General features: G+C 49.9%; 1 protein-coding gene across 3 annotated transcripts in view; it reads right to left on the bottom strand.

Moving 5' to 3' along the window:
* LOC143808902 (oocyte zinc finger protein XlCOF7.1-like) overlaps positions 1 to 15,314 on the bottom strand; it is a 57,489-nt gene extending 42,175 nt beyond the window's left edge. Inside the window, exons 1-4 of one of the 3 annotated variants that reach the window (XM_077292085.1) lie at positions 15,154 to 15,314; positions 7,263 to 7,394; positions 2,999 to 3,178; positions 1,701 to 1,779 (exon numbers count right to left, since the gene is read on the bottom strand). In XM_077292085.1, the coding sequence (XP_077148200.1) occupies positions 1,701 to 1,779; positions 2,999 to 3,178; positions 7,263 to 7,340 (337 nt within the window). In that variant the 5' untranslated portion in view covers positions 7,341 to 7,394; positions 15,154 to 15,314. Of the gene's footprint in view, positions 1 to 1,700; positions 1,825 to 2,998; positions 3,179 to 7,262; positions 7,398 to 15,153 lie in introns of all 3 variants that reach the window. The other 2 variants (XM_077292083.1, XM_077292082.1) reach the window with 2 other exon arrangements.
* Between the last annotated feature and the right edge of the window lie 4,944 nt (positions 15,315 to 20,258).

Raw genomic sequence — 20,258 nt, 5'->3', positions numbered from 1 at the left:
CCTCAGTTATACGGAGGAGGCTCCATCTCTGTGTCAGTATACCTCAGATATACGGAGGAGGCTCCATCTCTGTGTCAGTATACCTCAGATACATGGAGAAGGCTCCATCTCTGTGTCAGTATACCTCAGATATATGGAGAAGGCTCCATCTCTGTGTCAGTATACCTCAGATATACGGAGAAGGCTCCATCTCTGTGTCAGTATACCTCAGATACATGGAGAAGGCTCCATCTCTGTGTCAGTATTTCTCAGATATACGCAGGAGGCTCCATCTCTGTAACAGTATACCTCAGATACATGGAGAAGGCTCCATCTCTGTGTCAGTATACCTCAGATATACGGAGAAGGCTCCATCTCTGTGTCAGTATACCTCAGATACATGGAGAAGGCTCCATCTCTGTGTCAGTATTTCTCAGATATACGCAGGAGGCTCCATCTCTGTGTCAGTATACCTCAGATACACAGAGGAGGCTCCATCTCTGTGTCAGTTTACCTCAGATACAAGGAGAAGGCTTCATCTCTGCGTCAGTATACCTCAGATATACGGAGGAGGCTCCATCTCTGTAACAGTATACCTCAGTTATACGGAGGAGGCTCCATCTCTGTGTCAGTATACCTCAGATATACGGAGGAGGCTCCATCTCTGTGTCAGTATACCTCAGATACATGGAGAAGGCTCCATCTCTGTGTCAGTATACCTCAGATATATGGAGAAGGCTCCATCTCTGTGTCAGTATACCTCAGATATATGGAGAAGGCTCCATCTCTGTGTCAGTATACCTCAGATATACGGAGAAGGCTCCATCTCTGTGTCAGTATACCTCAGATACATGGAGAAGGCTCCATCTCTGTGTCAGTATTTCTCAGATATACGCAGGAGGCTCCATCTCTGTAACAGTATACCTCAGTTATACGGAGGAGGCTCCATCTCTGTAACAGTATACCTCAGTTATACGGAGGAGGCTCCATCTGTGTCAGTATACCTCATAAACATGGAGCAGGCTTGGTCAGACTAGTGGATCCAGTCATGTCTCCATCATCATTCTGACATTCATTCAGCTTCCTCTTTTTTACTCCTCTAGACTCCTCCCACTTCCCGTGTCTCTCCAGGGGTTGCTGGTAGATGTAGTTCTTGCCGCCGCTGCTGGTATGAAGCTCTGTACTTGTAGCTCCGTGCACTTGATTCCTTCATGATGTCTCTGAAATTGCGCCATCACTTGTGCGGCCAGTTCAGTGAGTTGCCCCTCCTAAAACTGTCCCACATTTGATAACAGGAGATGTGTGATTGGTAAGAATAATATTCACTGATGTGTGAGGTCACCCCCATAGAACCGCAGCGAGGCATCACTATCTACTCACTGGTACAGGTTGAGTACCGCCACACACCACAGCGCACTCCACTGTACCGCCGCATGCCCCAGAGCACTAGACCATACCACCACATGCCACAGAGCACTCCACTGTACCACCACATGTCACAGAGCACTACACAGTACCGTCACATGCCACAGCGCACTCCACTGTACCGCCACAGCGCACTCCACTGTACTGCCACATGCCACAGCGCACTACACTGTACCCCCACACGCCATAGTTCAGTCACGTTTACTTCATAAATAAACTACATACATATTCTAGAATACCCAATGCGTTAGAATCGGGCCACCATCTAGTATAACATAAGCACAGTAACCTCTTACCTTGTGACATCGGAGGCAGGAAATTCTCCATTGTTTCATCCTCGTACAGATCCCGGTGCCCTTCAAGATAATCCCACTCCTCCATGGAAAAAAAGACAGCAATGTCCTGACACCTTAGAGGAACCTGACAACCAACAAAACCGACATCACCCAGAATCCACCAGTGTGTTCTATATAATCTCCCAGCAGTCTCCTCACATAATCCAGAATCCTCCAGTGTATACTGTATAATCTCCCAGCAGTCTCCTCTCATCACCCAGAATCCTCCAGTGTATACTGTATAATCTCCCAGCAGTCTCCTCTCATCACCCAGAATCCTCCAGTGTATACTGTATAATCTCCCAGCAGTCTCCTCATCACCCAGAATCCTCCAGTGTATACTGTATAATCTCCCAGCAGTCTCCTCTCATCACCCAGAATCCTCCAGTGTGTACTGTATAATCTCCCAGCAGTCTCCTCTCATCACCCAGAATCCTCCAGTGTATACTGTATAATCTCCCAGCAGTCTCCTCATCACCCAGAATCCTCCAGTGTATACTGTATAATCTCCCAGCAGTCTCCTCTCATCACCCAGAATCCTCCAGTGTATACTGTATAATCTCCCAGCAGTCTCCTCTCATCACCCAGAATCCTCCAGTGTATACTGTATAATCTCCCAGCAGTCTCCTCTCATCACCCAGAATCCTCCAGTGTATACTGTATAATCTCCCAGCAGCCTCCTCCCATCACCCAGAATCCTCCAGTGTACACTGTATAATCTCCCAGCAGTCTCCTCATCACCCAGAATCCTCCAGTGTATACTGTATAATCTCCCAGCAGTCTCCTCTCATCACCCAGAATCCTCCAGTGTATACTGTATAATCTCCCAGCAGTCTCCTCTCATCACCCAGAATCCTCCAGTGTATACTGTATAATCTCCCAGCAGTCTCCTCATCACCCAGAATCCTCCAGTGTATACTGTATAATCTCCCAGCAGTCTCCTCTCATCACCCAGAATCCTCCAGTGTGTACTGTATAATCTCCCAGCAGTCTCCTCTCATCACCCAGAATCCTCCAGTGTATACTGTATAATCTCCCAGCAGTCACCTCTCATCACCCAGAATCCTCCAGTGTATACTGTATAATCTCCCAGCAGTCTCCTCTCATCACCCAGAATCCTCCAGTGTATACTGTATAATCTCCCAGCAGTCTCCTCTCATCACCCAGAATCCTCCAGTGTATACTGTATAATCTCCCAGCAGTCTCCTCTCATCACCCAGAATCCTCCAGTGTATACTGTATAATCTCCCAGCAGTCACCTCTCTAGTCAGCAGCTCCGTGATCCTGTTGGTGAGTTCTAGGATCTTCTTCTCGTGCACCAGGGAGCGCGGAGGAGATTTTGTGTTGAGTTTCTGGCTCCTTTTCCCACCTCTGGACTCATGGAGATGGATAATAGGGGTCGCACAGTCACTTGATGTCTTCCTCACTATGGTGTAATCCTGTTGATAAGAGACACAGAGAACTGACTATTATTTCTCCCTTGGTATACAGTAGATTGTGATCCCGTTGTACTGAGATGACTGACAACGCAACAACAACCAATTCTCCTGTACACCAGTGACGTAATGAGGGCCTGTGAGGGAGGAGGGAGACAAGAAATTTGGATTTATTAATTCAGGCCCAATATATTATCCAGAGATCTCCTTCCACTCCTGAATTCTGGCCCCCACCCATGGGATAAGTATACAAATTCCCAAAAGAACAGGAACCTGCCATATGGCCAGAGAATTAGGGGCCACATGTTAATTAAGGCGAGGAGGAACAGAGCTTGGACCCCCTGCTGTCCTTTTTGGCTAGGCTGCCAATATCAATCAGGTATCAATGGAAGGAGTAGACAGTTGGGCAGCGACACCTAGAGATGAATTATGAGAGTACCGTGCATCTCAGGGTTAAGTCCAATACACCATGCCATGGAACCACGCCACATCACCATTGGAGATGGACCAGAAACTAAGGAAGTGCCTGTGGACTCAAGAGCTTCCCTGGGGTCCACGTGCTATAAGGAATGGTAACTTGACACATACAGCTAACTGCAATCCCATACCTGTACCCTACTTTTATCTATACTTCTGGCTGTAATATCTGTATAATACATATATATCTATCTATCTCCGGCCTGGTGATATATATACTGCCCTCACTACGGAGTGCTTCGATAACCAGTTTGTAATAGGGCAGCCTCTCTGGCGACTACTTATCCTAGAGGCAGTTCCTGGACGGACCTGAGGGTAAGGGGGCGCCAGAGAGCTGTGACTGTGTAAGCTCCGTCACAGATTGGTGATGGCAGGGGAATATCGTAACCCCCAGCTCTAGTTTCGACACAGGACCACCTCCCCTGTACGCTGATGAGGTAATGACAGACATCTCCCTTTTCAATCAGCTGACTTCAGCTGCTTTCAGAAGAGCTCAAATGTTTTTCCAGCTCGAGTTCAAGGAAACTATACAATCTACTTGTATTATTCTTGGTTTTAGAAATGCAAATTATGAGCCTGAATCTACAGATTTGTCTATAATGCGTGTGTGAGTATCATGGAGGTTGAGGTCCAGGCGTTGCATCCATAATAAAGGGAAGCATAAGCCTTCGGACCTCAACCCCTGATGCTCACAATCATCTTGCCCATCACATACATAAGTGTGACTTGCAACTATTTTCCATATGAGTAGTACTGCAGATTCATGCATCACTGCATTGTTACTATTTTGCTCCTAAAAATCTACATTTTTATTTTTATTATTTTATACCTCCACCTATGGCTTTCTCCACGGCCTAAATCCTTCTGGACGTGCTCTTTATCAGATTCAAGCATGTGTCGACCGAAGTATGATCCCAGGTCTCTCTTACACAAGCTTGGTGCACACTGGTCACTTCACTCGGGTAGGTATACAGCGTTTTCTTTTACTCTACCGACAAATATTGGAGGACTATGTGGCCTTCCGGCACCTCTAATTCATTGTCATTGAACCATTTCTTCTCCAATCTCACTATATGCTTCAGGTTGTTGTCCTGCAGGAACACTATGTCGTCATTTTCACACCATAGTACTTGAGTGTGCAAAGTAACTCATCTTGTAGGATACTAACATATAGCTCAGAATTGAGACAACCATCGATCCTGGTCAAGTGTTCAACGCCTTAGGCTGTGAAACAACCTCATGTCATCAGGCTTCCTCCATCAAACTTGACATTTCTTTCATTTTTTTATCAGTTAGCCTCTTTTTCCCCTTGTTTCTTCCACACCCATTTCCACAGTCAAAGCCTAGTCTATTGGCCATCGCCTCATTGCTTCAAATCATCTGTTTAAAATCTTCCATTGTCCACTCAGCAGATAGTGATAGAACTATAGAAGAGTTTACCTCTCCCCTCAGCAGATAATAGAAATATAGAAGAGTTTACCTCTCCACTCAGCAGATAATAATAGATATATAGAAGAGTTTACCTCTCCACTCAGCAGATAATAGAAATATAGAAGAGTTTACCTCTCCACTCAGCAGATAATAATAGAAATATAGAAGAGTTTACCTCTCCACTCAGCAGATAATAATAGAAATATAGAAGAGTTTACCTCTCCCCTCAGCAGATAATAGAAATATAGAAGAGTTTACCTCTCCACTCACCAGATAATAATAGAAATATAGAAGAGTTTACCTCTCCACTCAGCAGATAATAGAAATATAGAAGAGTTTACCTCTCCGCTCAGCAGATAATAATAGAAATATAGAAGAGTTTACCTCTCCACTCAGCAGATAATAGAAATATAGAAGAGTTTACCTCTCCACTCAGCAGATAATAATAGAAATATAGAAGAGTTTACCTCTCCACTCAGCAGATAATAATAGAAATATAGAAGAGTTTACCTCTCCACTCAGCAGATAATGATAGAAATATAGAAAAGTTTACCTCTCCACTCAGCAGATAATAGAAATATAGAAGAGTTTACCTCTCCACTCAGCAAATAATAATAGAAATATAGAAGAGTTTACCTCTCCACTCAGCAGATAATAATAGAAATATAGAAGAGTTTACCTCTCCACTCAGCAGATAATAGAAATATAGAAGAGTTTACCTCTCCACTCAGCAGATAATAATAGAAATATAGAAGAGTTTACCTCTCCACTCAGCAGATAATAGAAATATAGAAGAGTTTACCTCTCCACTCAGCAGATAATAATAGAAATATAGAAGAGTTTACCTCTCCACTCAGCAGATAATAATAGAAATATAGAAGAGTTTACCTCTCCCCTCAGCAGATAATAGAAATATAGAAGAGTTTACCTCTCCACTCACCAGATAATAATAGAAATATAGAAGAGTTTACCTCTCCACTCAGCAGATAATAGAAATATAGAAGAGTTTACCTCTCCACTCAGCAGATAATAATAGAAATATAGAAGAGTTTACCTCTCCACTCAGCAGATAATAGAAATATAGAAGAGTTTACCTCTCCACTCAGCAGATAATAGAAATATAGAAGAGTTTACCTCTCCACTCAGCAGATAATAGAAATATAGAAGAGTTTACCTCTCCACTCAGCAGATAATAATAGAAATGTAGAAGAGTTTACCTCTCCACTCAGCAGATAATAGAAATATAGAAGAGTTTACCTCTCCACTCAGCAGATAATAGAAATATAGAAGAGTTTACCTCTCCACTCAGCAGATAATAATAGAAATATAGAAGAGTTTACCTCTCCACTCAGCAGATAATAATAGAAATATAGAAGAGTTTACCTCTCCGCTCAGCAGATAATGATAGAAATATAGAAGAGTTTACCTCTCCACTCAGCAGATAATAATAGAAATATAGAAGAGTTTACCTCTCCGCTCAGCAGATAATAATAGAAATATAGAAGAGTTTACCTCTCCACTCAGCAGATAATAGAAATATAGAAGAGTTTACCTCTCCACTCAGCAGATAATAATAGAAATATAGAAGAGTTTACCTCTCCACTCAGCAGATAATAGAAATATAGAAGAGTTTACCTCTCCGCTCAGCATATAATAATAGAAATATAGAAGAGTTTACCTCTCCACTCAGCAGATAATAATAGAAATATAGAAGAGTTTACCTCTCCACTCAGCAGATAATAATAGAAATATAGAAGAGTTTACCTCTCCACTCAGCAGATAATGATAGAAATATAGAAGAGTTTACCCCTCCACTCAGCAGACAATAGAAATATAGAAGAGTTTACCTCTCCACTCAGCAGATAATAGAAATATAGAAGAGTTTACCTCTCCACTCAGCAGATAATAATAGAAATATAGAAGAGTTTACCTCTCCACTCAGCAGATAATAATAGAAATATAGAAGAGTTTACCTCTCCACTCAGCAGATAATAATAGAAATATAGAAGAGTTTACCTCTCCACTCAGCAGATAATAATAGAAATATAGAAGAGTTTACCTCTCCACTCAGCAGATAATAGAAATATAGAAGAGTTTACCTCTCCACTCAGCAGATAATAGAAATATAGAAGAGTTTACCTCTCCACTCAGCAGATAATAGAAATATAGAAGAGTTTACCTCTCCACTCAGTAGGGAGATGATTTCTAAGGCGAAGTCTATTATTCTTCTTGTAATCTCATTCTTGTTGTCCCCCATCCTCAGTTTGTCATTCAGGAGAGAAAAGTTGATATTATGGATGGATCTTCTAATCTGCTAAAAGAGATGAAAAAGATGTAAATCCTAGGGGACAATATAACATGTGAAGTGCAGAACCGTGCAAATAGAACACTAAGAAAAATATACCGTATATACTCATGTACAAGCCGACCCGAGTATAAGCCGAGGCACCTAATTTTGCTAAAAAATACTGGGTAAACTTATTGACTCAAGTATAAGCCGGGTATGCAGTATCCCCTCATCCCTGTCCTTGTATACATTGCTCCCCCATCGCTGTCCTTGTATGCATGGCTCCTATTTAAAAGAAAAAAAAAACAAAACAACATCCTACTCACCTTCCTGTGCGCCATCGCTGCATCTTGTTCATTCTGACACCAGCAGCATTTCCTGCCGAGCGATCACGTGTCCCCGCTCAGTAAGGTAATGAGTATGTGCTCCACGCCTGTGGTAGTGGAGACGCTGTTACAGAACCCCCCAGCACCCAGAATATGTTATGCAGTTATTTGTATATATATAATAGGTTCCATGTGAGATATATGTCCCTAATGCATCAGCCCACAGGCTGCGCCCATGGGCAGAGGAGACAAGATATCCCCCTTCTGACCTCCCCCACCTTTGTACTTCCCACAGTAAATATCAGCAGGCTCCGGCCACCTGCGGCTATTGTAATGTATGTCTGGCCTGCCGCTTTTGAATGGGCCTGCCCTCTGTATCTGTTGTGATATATATTCTGTGTTCGGTGAGTAAAGAGTTGTCACACTGGAAATACGTGGAGAAGCAGTGATATTTTATATGCGCCCATGTAATGAAGGAATTCCAGTCAGCGTCCTTCATTCAGAATCCAGCCAAAGCAGAGTGGACCTCCTGATCCACGGGGTGGTACTGAAAGAGGTACTCCAGCACAGCAGACCCCGTTACAGACGCGTGCATATTCGTTACCTTAATAAGCGTGATCGCTTGGCTGGAAGAGCTGCTGGCGTCGGAACAAACGAGCTGCTGCGAGGGCACTCAGGTAAGTGAGTAGGATGTGTGCTGGAAGCCGGCTGAAGCGGTTAATGCCACTGTGCAAGCTATAAGAGAAATGAATATTCATTTCTCTTTAGCAGCAGCACAGTATTTAGCCACAGCCGCCGGCTCCTGCCTCTGTGACCCGCTGCTCCCCCGCTCCCCCCAGCCTTCTGGGACAATTGACTTGTGTATCAGCGGAGGGGGGCGATCAGCAAAGAAAATCCACAGCTAAAGTCACAGGACACAGAGCAGATCAGCAGAGAAAATCCACATTAAAGATCTCTGAACGACACAGAAAGGGCTCGTGCCCAATTGCGATTTAATTGGACGAATTCAATCTGATAAAAAAAAATCAGATTGAATTCAGACCAATGTTAATCTACAATTGTGTGCTCATCTGCGTTTTTTTCCAGCTCAAGACACACTCAATAAATGAGTGGTTCTGCAGGTGGGGACCACAGACCACATCTCAGTACCAATGCTTTCTGGCTGATGTTTTGGTCACTTTTGAATGTTGGTTGTGCTTTCACACTCGTGGTAGCATGAGACGGACTCTACAACCCACACAAGTGGCTCAGGTAGTGCAGCTCATCCAGGATGGCACATCAATGCGAGCTGTTGCAAGAAGGTTTGCGGTGTCTGTCAGCGTAGTGTCCAGAGGCTGGAGGCTCTACCAGGAGACAGGCCAGTACACTAGGAGACGTGGAGAGGGCTGTAGGAGGGCAACAACCCAGCAGCAGGACCGCTACCTCAGGCTTTGTGCAATCCTTTAGAGTCCTTTGAGTCTTACCGCTGTCTTTAACATCATGTCCTCCCTTTATCTGAAACTGAACCTGTCAAAAACTGAACTCCTCGTGTTTTCTCACTCTACTAACCTACCTTTGTCTGACATTGCCATCTCCGTGTGTGGTTCCATTCACCCATCACATCCGATCACTGACTCGCTCTTCTTATCTGCATCTCAAAAACATTTCTAGAATTCGCCCTTTTCTTACTTTAGACTCTGCAAAAACCCTGTTTCTCTTATTCATTCTTGTCTGGACTACTGTAACTCTCTACTAATCGGCCTCCCTCTTACCAAACTCTCCCCTCTACAATCTGTCCTGAATGCTGCAGCCAGGATCACATTCCTCACCAACCGTTATACCGATGCCTCTACCTTCTTCCAGTCATTACACTGGTTACCCATCCATTCCAGAATCCAGTACAAACTTATTACCCTCATCCACAAAGCCCTCCATGGCTCAGCACTACTCTACATCTCCTCCCTGGTCTCAGCCTACCACCCTACCTGTGCTCTCCATGGCTCAGCACTACCCTACATCTCCTCCCTGGTCTCAGCCTACCACCCTACCCGTGCTCTCCATGGCTCAGCACTACCCTACATCTCCTCTCTGGTCTCAGTCTACCACCCTACCCGTGCTCTTCGTTCTGCTAATGACCAGAGGTTAACATCCTCAATAATCAGAACCTCCCACTCCCGTCTACAAGACTTTTCATGTGCTGCGCCAATTGTTTGGAATTCACTACCTAGGTTAATACGATTAATCCCCGATCCCCACAGTTTTAAGCGTGCTCTAAAAACGCATTTGTTCAAACTGGCCTACTGCCTCAACGCATTAACCTAACTATCCCTGTGTGGCCAATTCAAATAACTTAAACCAAAATCAGGTTCCTCGCATCATGTTCTCATACACTTTATGCATTTAATTAGTCTTTCATGTCTGTACTGTCACATATTTACATGTTCTCACAGCCGGCATGAACTGCTGTGACTTCAGGACCGTGGGAAAATGCCAGGGATGAGGTCACAGCAGTTCATGAAGGCTGCGAGAACAGCTTTAGTGAATAGAGGTGATGTCACTGATGCTGCGCTCCATCACAGCCTGTCCCGGAGAGACTAGGTGGGCAAGAGCTAATAACCCGGGCCCCTGCAATTTCCCTCAGACTAGGGAAATCCTGACTGACCCTCTACCTAGAGTTTACACTGATTGTGTGCATGTCTAGGCCTCGACCCTCGCTGTCATGCCGTTGCTGCCGCTGCCTCTCCCCACTGCAGCTCGCCGGGTGCGCGCACGCGTCGCATTCAGCTCTGCGCGTGCGCACATCTGATTCCTCTGTTGGCGCTCTTTCCTGTCCTCTCTGTCATCCTGGAGGACTGTAACCCGGAAGTAGCTCCCACGCTGCTATGTAAACTGCTTCCTGCTGCTCCTCTGTGCCTGATGTTCATTTGTGTTTACAAGTGCTTCTGGTCGCCTGTGGTCTCTGAGCGTTCCTAGCTCTCTGACCTTGGGTCTCCTCCTCTCTCTGCAGTGCCTGCCTGTTTCCTGTGTTCCTGCCGTGTTCCTTCAGTTCCTTTTCCTCTGCGGTACCTGCCCGGCTCCTATATCCTTTCCTTGCTCCCGTCAGCCTCAGTGTCTCCATATTGTCCTGCCAGCCTCTGTGCATCTGTAGCATTCCCTTCTTCTCCCTCGTCTCAGTAGTTCCTTTCTGTTCCCTCTTTCCCTTTGTGCCTGCTGTGTACCCGTCTGATCTCAGTCGACCCTCCAGCTTCCGTGGCGATAGTCCCTCACGGGCCTGCCCCTAACTCTCCCTGTATAGGGGGCGGTCCACCTGTTCAGCTCGTCCGAGAGGGGTTCGTCGTCACGGTCCAGTGGGTCCACTCTCCGTTTTTCCCTGTTTGAATCTACACGCTCAATAGGACTGCACTCGGGTGACATCCGAGTGCAGCCAGATTCTTACAGCATCACACTCGCCCTGTCTCCTGTTTTAACCCTAGGCTGAAACCACAGCCCACCACCCAGTGAAAAGATCATACACCAATAGCCACAGTTAGAACAGACAAGGATAACGGAAAATATACACCACGCCGCAGTCACTCAGGAATACACTATAAGTGCACAGGGCAAAATAAATACAAATATAGGAAGGAGTAAATAAAACAAAGGGAAATACACCACCAGCAACGATACTCCAACTACTAGCTCACCACTCCAGACCGAGATAACAACGCACAAGACAGAAGCTATAATCGGCGACGCCCAATGTTCAGGAGAAATATTTAAAGGCAATGGGCATGGCCCAGCTTCCAATCCGAGGATCACGTAAATTAACCTTGGACCAGCTAGATAAAATCTAGCCGACGCCAATGAGCACATAGTGGTCAAAAGCGGAATTACTGCTGTCTGTCGAACGACCTGGTCTGAACAGCGTCCGACATGACAGAGCCTGACCCATACTAAACTCTTGAGCGTGGGAAAATCAGCTGGCATTTTCCCACGCTCAAGAGTTCACCTGAGTTCAGGCTGTAAGGGAGCGCAGCTTCAGTGATGTCACCGCTAGTCACTGAAGCTCCGCTCCCAGCATTTCATTCATTCCCCAGTAGTTTACAGCCGGGACGGTCACATTAGCACTGTTCCCGGTTGTAAACTGTATATCTCCTAGATATGGATTACAGCATGGGACTGACTGAATGCCGGACAGGTATGGGTATATTGTTGTTTTTTTATTTTTTTTATAGGAGATAGAGGGCTTCGCATGGATTACCAGTAACAATAAAATGGTCAAACAGTGTTTAGTGTTTTATTTCATTAAACGACTTTTCTGGCTGTGTCTTTTTTTAGCAAATTAATAACTATAGGATTAGTAATGGATAGGTGTCTTATTGACACCTATCCATTACTAAGCCGGCTTAATGTCACCTTACAATACAAAGGTGACATTAACCCCTTATTACCCCATATGCCACAGCTACAGGGAAGTGGGAAGAGAGAGGCTAAGTGCCGGAATTGACGCATCTTACAGATGCGCCATTTCTGGGGCGGTTGAGAGCTGGTGTTTGTGGCCAGGTGGGGGGAAATAACCATGGCCCCTTCCTAGGCTATGAATCTCAGCCCGCAGTTGTCTGCATAGCCTTTTCTGGCTATAAATTATAGCAGAACCCCACATTATTTTTTGGGGGTCCTCCTATTTAATAGCCAGTAAAGGATAGATATACAGCTGCGGTATGAGATTCATAACCTGGGAAGATCCATGGGTATTAACCCCTTCCTAGGTTACAAACATCGGTCCCCCAGTCGCTGGCTTTTGGTCTCTGGTGCAGAAAATTGCGTGGGAGCCGATCAGCAGAGAAAATCCACAGGAAAAGACACCGAACGACAGAACCGATCAGCAGAGAAAATCCACAGGAAAAGACACCGAACAACACAGAACCGATCAGCAGAGAAAATCCACAGGAAAAGACACTGCACGACACAGATCAGCAGAGAAAATCCACAGGAAAAGACACTGAACGACACAGAGCTGATCAGCAGAGAAAATCCACAGGAAAAGACACCGAACGACAGAACCGATCAGCAGAGAAAATCCACAGGAAAAGACACCGAACGACACAGAGCCGATCAGCACAGAAAATCCACAGGAAAAGACACCGAACAACACAGAACCGATCAGCAGAGAAAATCCACAGGAAAAGACACTGCACGACACAGATCAGCAGAGAAAATCCACAGGAAAAGACACCGAACGACACAGAGCCGATCAGCACAGAAAATCCACAGGAAAAGACACTGCACGACACAGATCAGCAGAGAAAATCCACAGGAAAAGACACCGAACGGCACAGAGCCGATCAGCACAGAAAATCCACAGGAAAAGACACCGAACGACACAGAACCGATCAGCAGAGAAAATCCACAGGAAAAGACACCGAACGGCACAGAACCGATCAGCACAGAAAATCCACAGGAAAAGACACCGAACGACACAGAGATCAGCAGAGAAAATCCACAGGAAAAGACACCGAACGACACAGAGCCGATCAGCACAGAAAATCCACAGGAAAAGACACTGCACGACACAGATCAGCAGAGAAAATCCACAGGAAAAGACACCGAACGACACAGAGATCAGCACAGAAAATCCACAGGAAAAGACACCGAACGGCACAGAGCCGATCAGCAGAGAAAATCCACAGGAAAAGACACTGCACGACACAGATCAGCAGAGAAAATCCACAGGAAAAGACACTGAACGACACAGAGCCGATCAGCAGAGAAAATCCACAGGAAAAGACACCGAACGACAGAACTGATCAGCAGAGAAAATCCACAGGAAAAGACACTGAACGACACAGAGCCGATCAGCAGAGAAAATCCACAGGAAAAGACACCGAACGACAGAACTGATCAGCAGAGAAAATCCACAGGAAAAGACACTGAACGACACAGAGCCGATCAGCACAGAAAATCCACAGGAAAAGACACCGAACGACAGAACTGATCAGCAGAGAAAATCCACAGGAAAAGACACTGAACGACACAGAGCCGATCAGCACAGAAAATCCACAGGAAAAGACACTGAACGGCACAGAACCGATCAGCAGAGAAAATCCACAGGAAAAGACACCGAACGACACAGAGATCAGCACAGAAAATCCACAGGAAAAGACACCGAACAACACAGAACCGATCAGCAGAGAAAATCCACAGGAAAAGACACCGAACGACACAGAGATCAGCACAGAAAATCCACAGGAAAAGACACTGAACGGCACAGAACCGATCAGCAGAGAAAATCCACAGGAAAAGACACCGAACGGCACAGAACCGATCAGCAGAGAAAATCCACAGGAAAAGACACCGAACGGCACAGAACCGATCAGCAGAGAAAATCCACAGGAAAAGACACCGAACGACACAGAGATCAGCAGAGAAAATCCACAGGAAAAGACACCGAACGACACAGAGCCGATCAGCAGAGAAAATCCACAGGAAAAGACACCGAACGACACAGAGATCAGCAGAGAAAATCCACAGGAAAAGACACCGAACGGCACAGAACCGATCAGCACAGAAAATCCACAGGAAAAGACACCGAACGGCACAGAACCGATCAGCACAGAAAATCCACAGGAAAAGACACCGAACGGCACAGAACTGATCAGCAGAGAAAATCCACAGGAAAAGACACCGAACGACACAGAGATCAGCACAGAAAATCCACAGGAAAAGACACCGAACGGCACAGAACCGATCAGCAGAGAAAATCCACAGGAAAAGACACCGAACGACACAGAGATCAGCACAGAAAATCCACAGGAAAAGACACCGAACGGCACAGAACCGATCAGCAGAGAAAATCCACAGGAAAAGACACCGAACGGCACAGAACTGATCAGCAGAGAAAATCCACAGGAAAAGACACTGAACGGCACAGAACTGATCAGCAGAGAAAATCCACAGGAAAAGACACCGAACGACACAGAGATCAGCACAGAAAATCCACAGGAAAAGACACCGAACGGCACAGAACCGATCAGCAGAGAAAATCCACAGGAAAAGACACCGAACGGCACAGAACCGATCAGCACAGAAAATCCACAGGAAAAGACACCGAACGGCACAGAACTGATCAGCAGAGAAAATCCACAGGAAAAGACACTGAACGGCACAGAACCGATCAGCACAGAAAATCCACAGGAAAAGACACCGAACGGCACAGAACTGATCAGCAGAGAAAATCCACAGGAAAAGACACCGAACGGCACAGAACCGATCAGCAGAGAAAATCCACAGGAAAAGACACCGAACGGCACAGAACTGATCAGCAGAGAAAATCCACAGGAAAAGACACTGAACGGCACAGAACCGATCAGCACAGAAAATCCATAACACAAGAGAATTGCAGAGTTGCCGCATATCTTTCCCTTTGCACAGGAACCGCAGGGTCTGCACAGGAACCTTACCATTACATACAGAGAGGCACAGCGCGGATTATACGTCACCTTATCCTGCAGTCACCGGCACATCACACCGGAGAGGAGAGCGGGACCTGCGGGCACCACAACGGCTGACACCAGAGACAACAACCTGCACACTGCAAAGAAACAGCTGAAGGACCTCAGATTACGTCACCAGCATGTGATAATAAGGGGCGGGGCATAACTCGGCAGATGCTTTAGTAAAGGACCTGTGATTACATCAGAGCACGTGACAGCAACAAGGGGCGGAGTTCAGTGTTCCCGCCTTTTCTCTCCTGGAGTTCATCAGCCACTGCGTGCCGGCTCCTCAGTGCTCTGTGCTGTGAGGAGGTGACAGCCCCGGCTCCTCAGTGTTCTGTGCTGTGAGGAGGTGACAGCCCCGGCTCCTCTGTGCTGTGAGGAGGTGACAGCCACGGCTCCTCAGTGCTCTGTGCTGTGAGGAGGTGACAGCCCCGGCTCCTCAGTGTAATGTGCTGTGAGGTGACAGCCCCGGCTCCTCAGTGCTCTGTGCTGTGAGGAGGTGACAGCCCCGGCTCCTCAGTGTTCTGTGCTGTGAGGAGGTGACAGCCCCGGCTCCTCTGTGCTGTGAGGAGGTGACAGCCACGGCTCCTCAGTGCTCTGTGCTGTGAGGAGGTGACAGCCCTGGCTCCTCAGTGCTCTGTGCTGTGAGGTGGTGACAGCCCCGGCTCCTCAGTGTTCTGTGCTGTGAGGTGGTGACAGCCCCGGCTCCTCAGTGTTCTGTGCTGTGAGGAGGTGACAGCCCCGGCTCCTCAGTGTTCTGTGCTGTGAGGTGGTGACAGCCCCGGCTCCTCAGTGTTCTGTGCTGTGAGGAGGTGACAGCCCCGGCTCCTCAGTGTTCTGTGCTGTGAGGTGGTGACAGCCCCGGCTCCTCAGTGCTCTGTGCTGTGAGGTGGTGACAGCCCCGGCTCCTCAGTGTTCTGTGCTGTGAGGAGGTGACAGCCCCGGCTCCTCAGTGCTCTCTGCTGTGAGGAGGTGACAGCCCCGGCTCCTCAGTGCTCTGTGCTGTGAGGAGGTGACAGCCCCGGCTCCTCAGTGTTCTGTGCTGTGAGGAGGTGACAGCCCCGGCTCCTCAGTGTTCTGTGCTGTGAGGAGGTGACAGCCCCGGCTCCTCAGTGTTCTGTGCTGTGAGGTGGTGACAGCCCCGGCTCCTCAGTGTTCTGTGCTGTGAGGAGGTGACAGCCCCGGCTCCTCAGTGTTCTGTGCTGTGAGGAGGTGACAGCCCCGGCTCCTCAGTGCTCTGTGCTGTGAGGAGGTGACAGCCCCGGCTCCTCAGTGCTCTGTGCTGTGAGGTGGTGACAGCCCCGGCTCCTCAGTGTTCTGTGCTGTGAGGAGGTGACAGCCCCGGCTCCTCAGTGTCCGGTGCTGTGAGGAGGTGACAGCCCCGGCTCCTCAGTGTTCTGTGCTGTGAGGAGGTCACAGCCCCGGCTCCTCAGTGTTCTGTGCTGTGAGTTGGTGACAGCCCCGGGCTCCTCAGTGTTCTGTCCTGTGAGGAGGTGACAGCCCCGGCTCCTCAGTGCTCTGTGCTGTGAGGAGGTGACAGCCCCGGCTCCTCAGTGCTCTGTGCTGTGAGGAGGTGACAGCCCCGGCTCCTCAGTGTTCTGTGCTGTGAGGAGGTGACAGCCCCGGCTCCTCAGTGTTCTGTGCTGTGAGGTGGTGACAGCCCCGGCTCCTCAGTGTTCTGTGCTGTGAGGTGGTGACAGCCCCGGCTCCTCAGTGTTCTGTGCTGTGAGGAGTTGACAGCCCCGGCTCCTCAGTGTTCTGTGCTGTGAGGAGGTGACAGCCCCGGCTCCTCAGTGTTCTGTGCTGTGAGGAGGTGACAGCCCCCGGCTCCTCAGTGTTCTGTGCTGTGAGGAGGTGACAGCCCCGGCTCCTCAGTGTTCTGTGCTGTGAGGAGGTGACAGCCCCGGCTCCTCAGTGCTCTGTGCTGTGAGGTGGTGACAGCCCCGGCTCCTCAGTGTTCTGTGCTGTGAGGAGGTGACAGCCCCCGGCTCCTCAGTGTTCTGTGCTGTGAGGAGGTGACAGCCCCGGCTCCTCAGTGTTCTGTGCTGTGAGGAGGTGACAGCCCCGGCTCCTCAGTGTTCTGTGCTGTGAGGTGGTGACAGCCCCGGCTCCTCAGTGTTCTGTGCTGTGAGGAGGTGACAGCCCCCGGCTCCTCAGTGTTCTGTGCTGTGAGGAGGTGACAGCCCCGGCTCCTCAGTGCTCTGTGCTGTGAGGTGGTGACAGCCCCGGCTCCTCAGTGTTCTGTGCTGTGAGGAGGTGACAGCCCCGGCTCCTCAGTGTTCTGTGCTGTGAGGAGGTGACAGCCCCGGCTCCTCAGTGTTCTGTGCTGTGAGGAGGTGACAGCCCCGGCTCCTCAGTGTTCTGTGCTGTGAGGAGGTGACAGCCCCGGCTCCTCAGTGCTCTGTGCTGTGAGGAGGTGACAGCCCCGGCTCCTCAGTGTTCTGTGCTGTGAGGAGGTGACAGCCCCGGCTCCTCTGTGCTCTGTGCTGTGAGGAGGTGACAGCCCCGGCTCCTCAGTGTTCTGTGCTGTGAGGAGGTGACAGCCCCGGCTCCTCAGTGTTCTGTGCTGTGAGGAGGTGACAGCCCCTGCTCCTCTGTGCTCTGTGCTGTGAGGAGGTGACAGCCCCGGCTCCTCAGTGTTCTGTGCTGTGAGGAGGTGACAGCCCCGGCTCCTCAGTGCTCTGTGCTGTGAGGAGGTGACAGCCCCGGCTCCTCAGTGTTCTGTGCTGTGAGGAGGTGACAGCCCCGGCTCCTCAGTGTTCTGTGCTGTGAGGAGGTGACAGCCCCGGCTCCTCAGTGTTCTGTACTGTGAGGAGGTGACAGCCCCGGCTCCTCAGTGCTCTGTGCTGTGAGGAGGTGACAGCCCCGGCTCCTCAGTGTTCTGTGCTGTGAGGAGGTGACAGCCCCGGCTCCTCAGTGTTCTGTGCTGTGAGGAGGTGACAGCCCCTGCTCCTCTGTGCTCTGTGCTGTGAGGAGGTGACAGCCCCGGCTCCTCAGTGTTCTGTGCTGTGAGGAGGTGACAGCCCCGGCTCCTCAGTGTTCTGTGCTGTGAGGAGGTGACAGCCCCGGCTCCTCAGTGTTCTGTGCTGTGAGGTGGTGACAGCCCCGGCTCCTCAGTGTTCTGTGCTGTGAGGTGGTGACAGCCCCGGCTCCTCAGTGTTCTGTGCTGTGAGGTGGTGACAGCCCCGGCTCCTCAGTGCTCTGTGCTGTGAGGAGGTGACAGCCCCGGCTCCTCAGTGCTCTGTGCTGTGAGGAGGTGACAGCCCCGGCTCCTCAGTGCTCTGTGCTGTGAGGAGGTGACAGCCCCGGCTCCTCAGTGTTCTGTGCTGTGAGGAGGTGACAGCCCCGGCTCCTCAGTGCTCTGTGCTGTGAGGAGGTGACAGCCCCGGCTCCTCAGTGTTCTGTGCTGTGAGGAGGTGACAGCCCCGGCTCCTCAGTGTTCTGTGCTGTGAGGAGGTGACAGCCCCGGCTCCTCAGTGCTCTGTGCTGTGAGGAGGTGACAGCCCCGGCTCCTCAGTGTTCTGTGCTGTGAGGTGGTGGCAGCCCCGGCTCCTCAGTGTTCTGTGCTGTGAGGTGGTGACAGCCCCGGCTCCTCAGTGTTCTGTGCTGTGAGGAGGTGACAGCCCCGGCTCCTCAGTGTTCTGTGCTGTGAGGAGGTGACAGCCCCGGCTCCTCTGTGCTGTGAGGTGGTGACAGCCCCGGCTCCTCAGTGTTCTGTGCTGTGAGGCGGTGACAGCCCCGGCTCCTCAGTGTTCTGTGCTGTGAGGAGGTGACAGCCCCGGCTCCTCAGTGTTCTGTGCTGTGAGGAGGTGACAGCCCCGGCTCCTCAGTGTTCTGTGCTGTGAGGTGGTGACAGCCCCGGCTCCTCAGTGTTCTGTGCTGTGAGGAGGTGACAGCCCCCGGCTCCTCAGTGTTCTGTGCTGTGAGGAGGTGACAGCCCCGGCTCCTCAGTGTTCTGTGCTGTGAGGAGGTGACAGCCCCGGCTCCTCAGTGCTCTGTGCTGTGAGGTGGTGACAGCCCCGGCTCCTCAGTGTTCTGTGCTGTGAGGAGGTGACAGCCCCCGGCTCCTCAGTGTTCTGTGCTGTGAGGAGGTGACAGCCCCGGCTCCTCAGTGTTCTGTGCTGTGAGGAGGTGACAGCCCCGGCTCCTCAGTGTTCTGTGCTGTGAGGTGGTGACAGCCCCGGCTCCTCAGTGTTCTGTGCTGTGAGGAGGTGACAGCCCCCGGCTCCTCAGTGTTCTGTGCTGTGAGGAGGTGACAGCCCCGGCTCCTCAGTGCTCTGTGCTGTGAGGTGGTGACAGCCCCGGCTCCTCAGTGTTCTGTGCTGTGAGGAGGTGACAGCCCCGGCTCCTCAGTGTTCTGTGCTGTGAGGAGGTGACAGCCCCGGCTCCTCAGTGTTCTGTGCTGTGAGGAGGTGACAGCCCCGGCTCCTCAGTGTTCTGTGCTGTGAGGAGGTGACAGCCCCGGCTCCTCAGTGCTCTGTGCTGTGAGGAGGTGACAGCCCCGGCTCCTCAGTGTTCTGTGCTGTGAGGAGGTGACAGCCCCGGCTCCTCTGTGCTCTGTGCTGTGAGGAGGTGACAGCCCCGGCTCCTCAGTGTTCTGTGCTGTGAGGAGGTGACAGCCCCGGCTCCTCAGTGTTCTGTGCTGTGAGGAGGTGACAGCCCCTGCTCCTCTGTGCTCTGTGCTGTGAGGAGGTGACAGCCCCGGCTCCTCAGTGTTCTGTGCTGTGAGGAGGTGACAGCCCCGGCTCCTCAGTGCTCTGTGCTGTGAGGAGGTGACAGCCCCGGCTCCTCAGTGTTCTGTGCTGTGAGGAGGTGACAGCCCCGGCTCCTCAGTGTTCTGTGCTGTGAGGAGGTGACAGCCCCGGCTCCTCAGTGTTCTGTACTGTGAGGAGGTGACAGCCCCGGCTCCTCAGTGCTCTGTGCTGTGAGGAGGTGACAGCCCCGGCTCCTCAGTGTTCTGTGCTGTGAGGAGGTGACAGCCCCGGCTCCTCAGTGTTCTGTGCTGTGAGGAGGTGACAGCCCCTGCTCCTCTGTGCTCTGTGCTGTGAGGAGGTGACAGCCCCGGCTCCTCAGTGTTCTGTGCTGTGAGGAGGTGACAGCCCCGGCTC

The sequence above is a fragment of the Ranitomeya variabilis genome, chromosome 2 (assembly GCF_051348905.1).
Source record: "Ranitomeya variabilis isolate aRanVar5 chromosome 2, aRanVar5.hap1, whole genome shotgun sequence".
Lineage (NCBI taxonomy): Eukaryota > Metazoa > Chordata > Amphibia > Anura > Dendrobatidae > Ranitomeya > Ranitomeya variabilis.
This window is presented reverse-complemented; position numbering and strand designations above follow the sequence as displayed.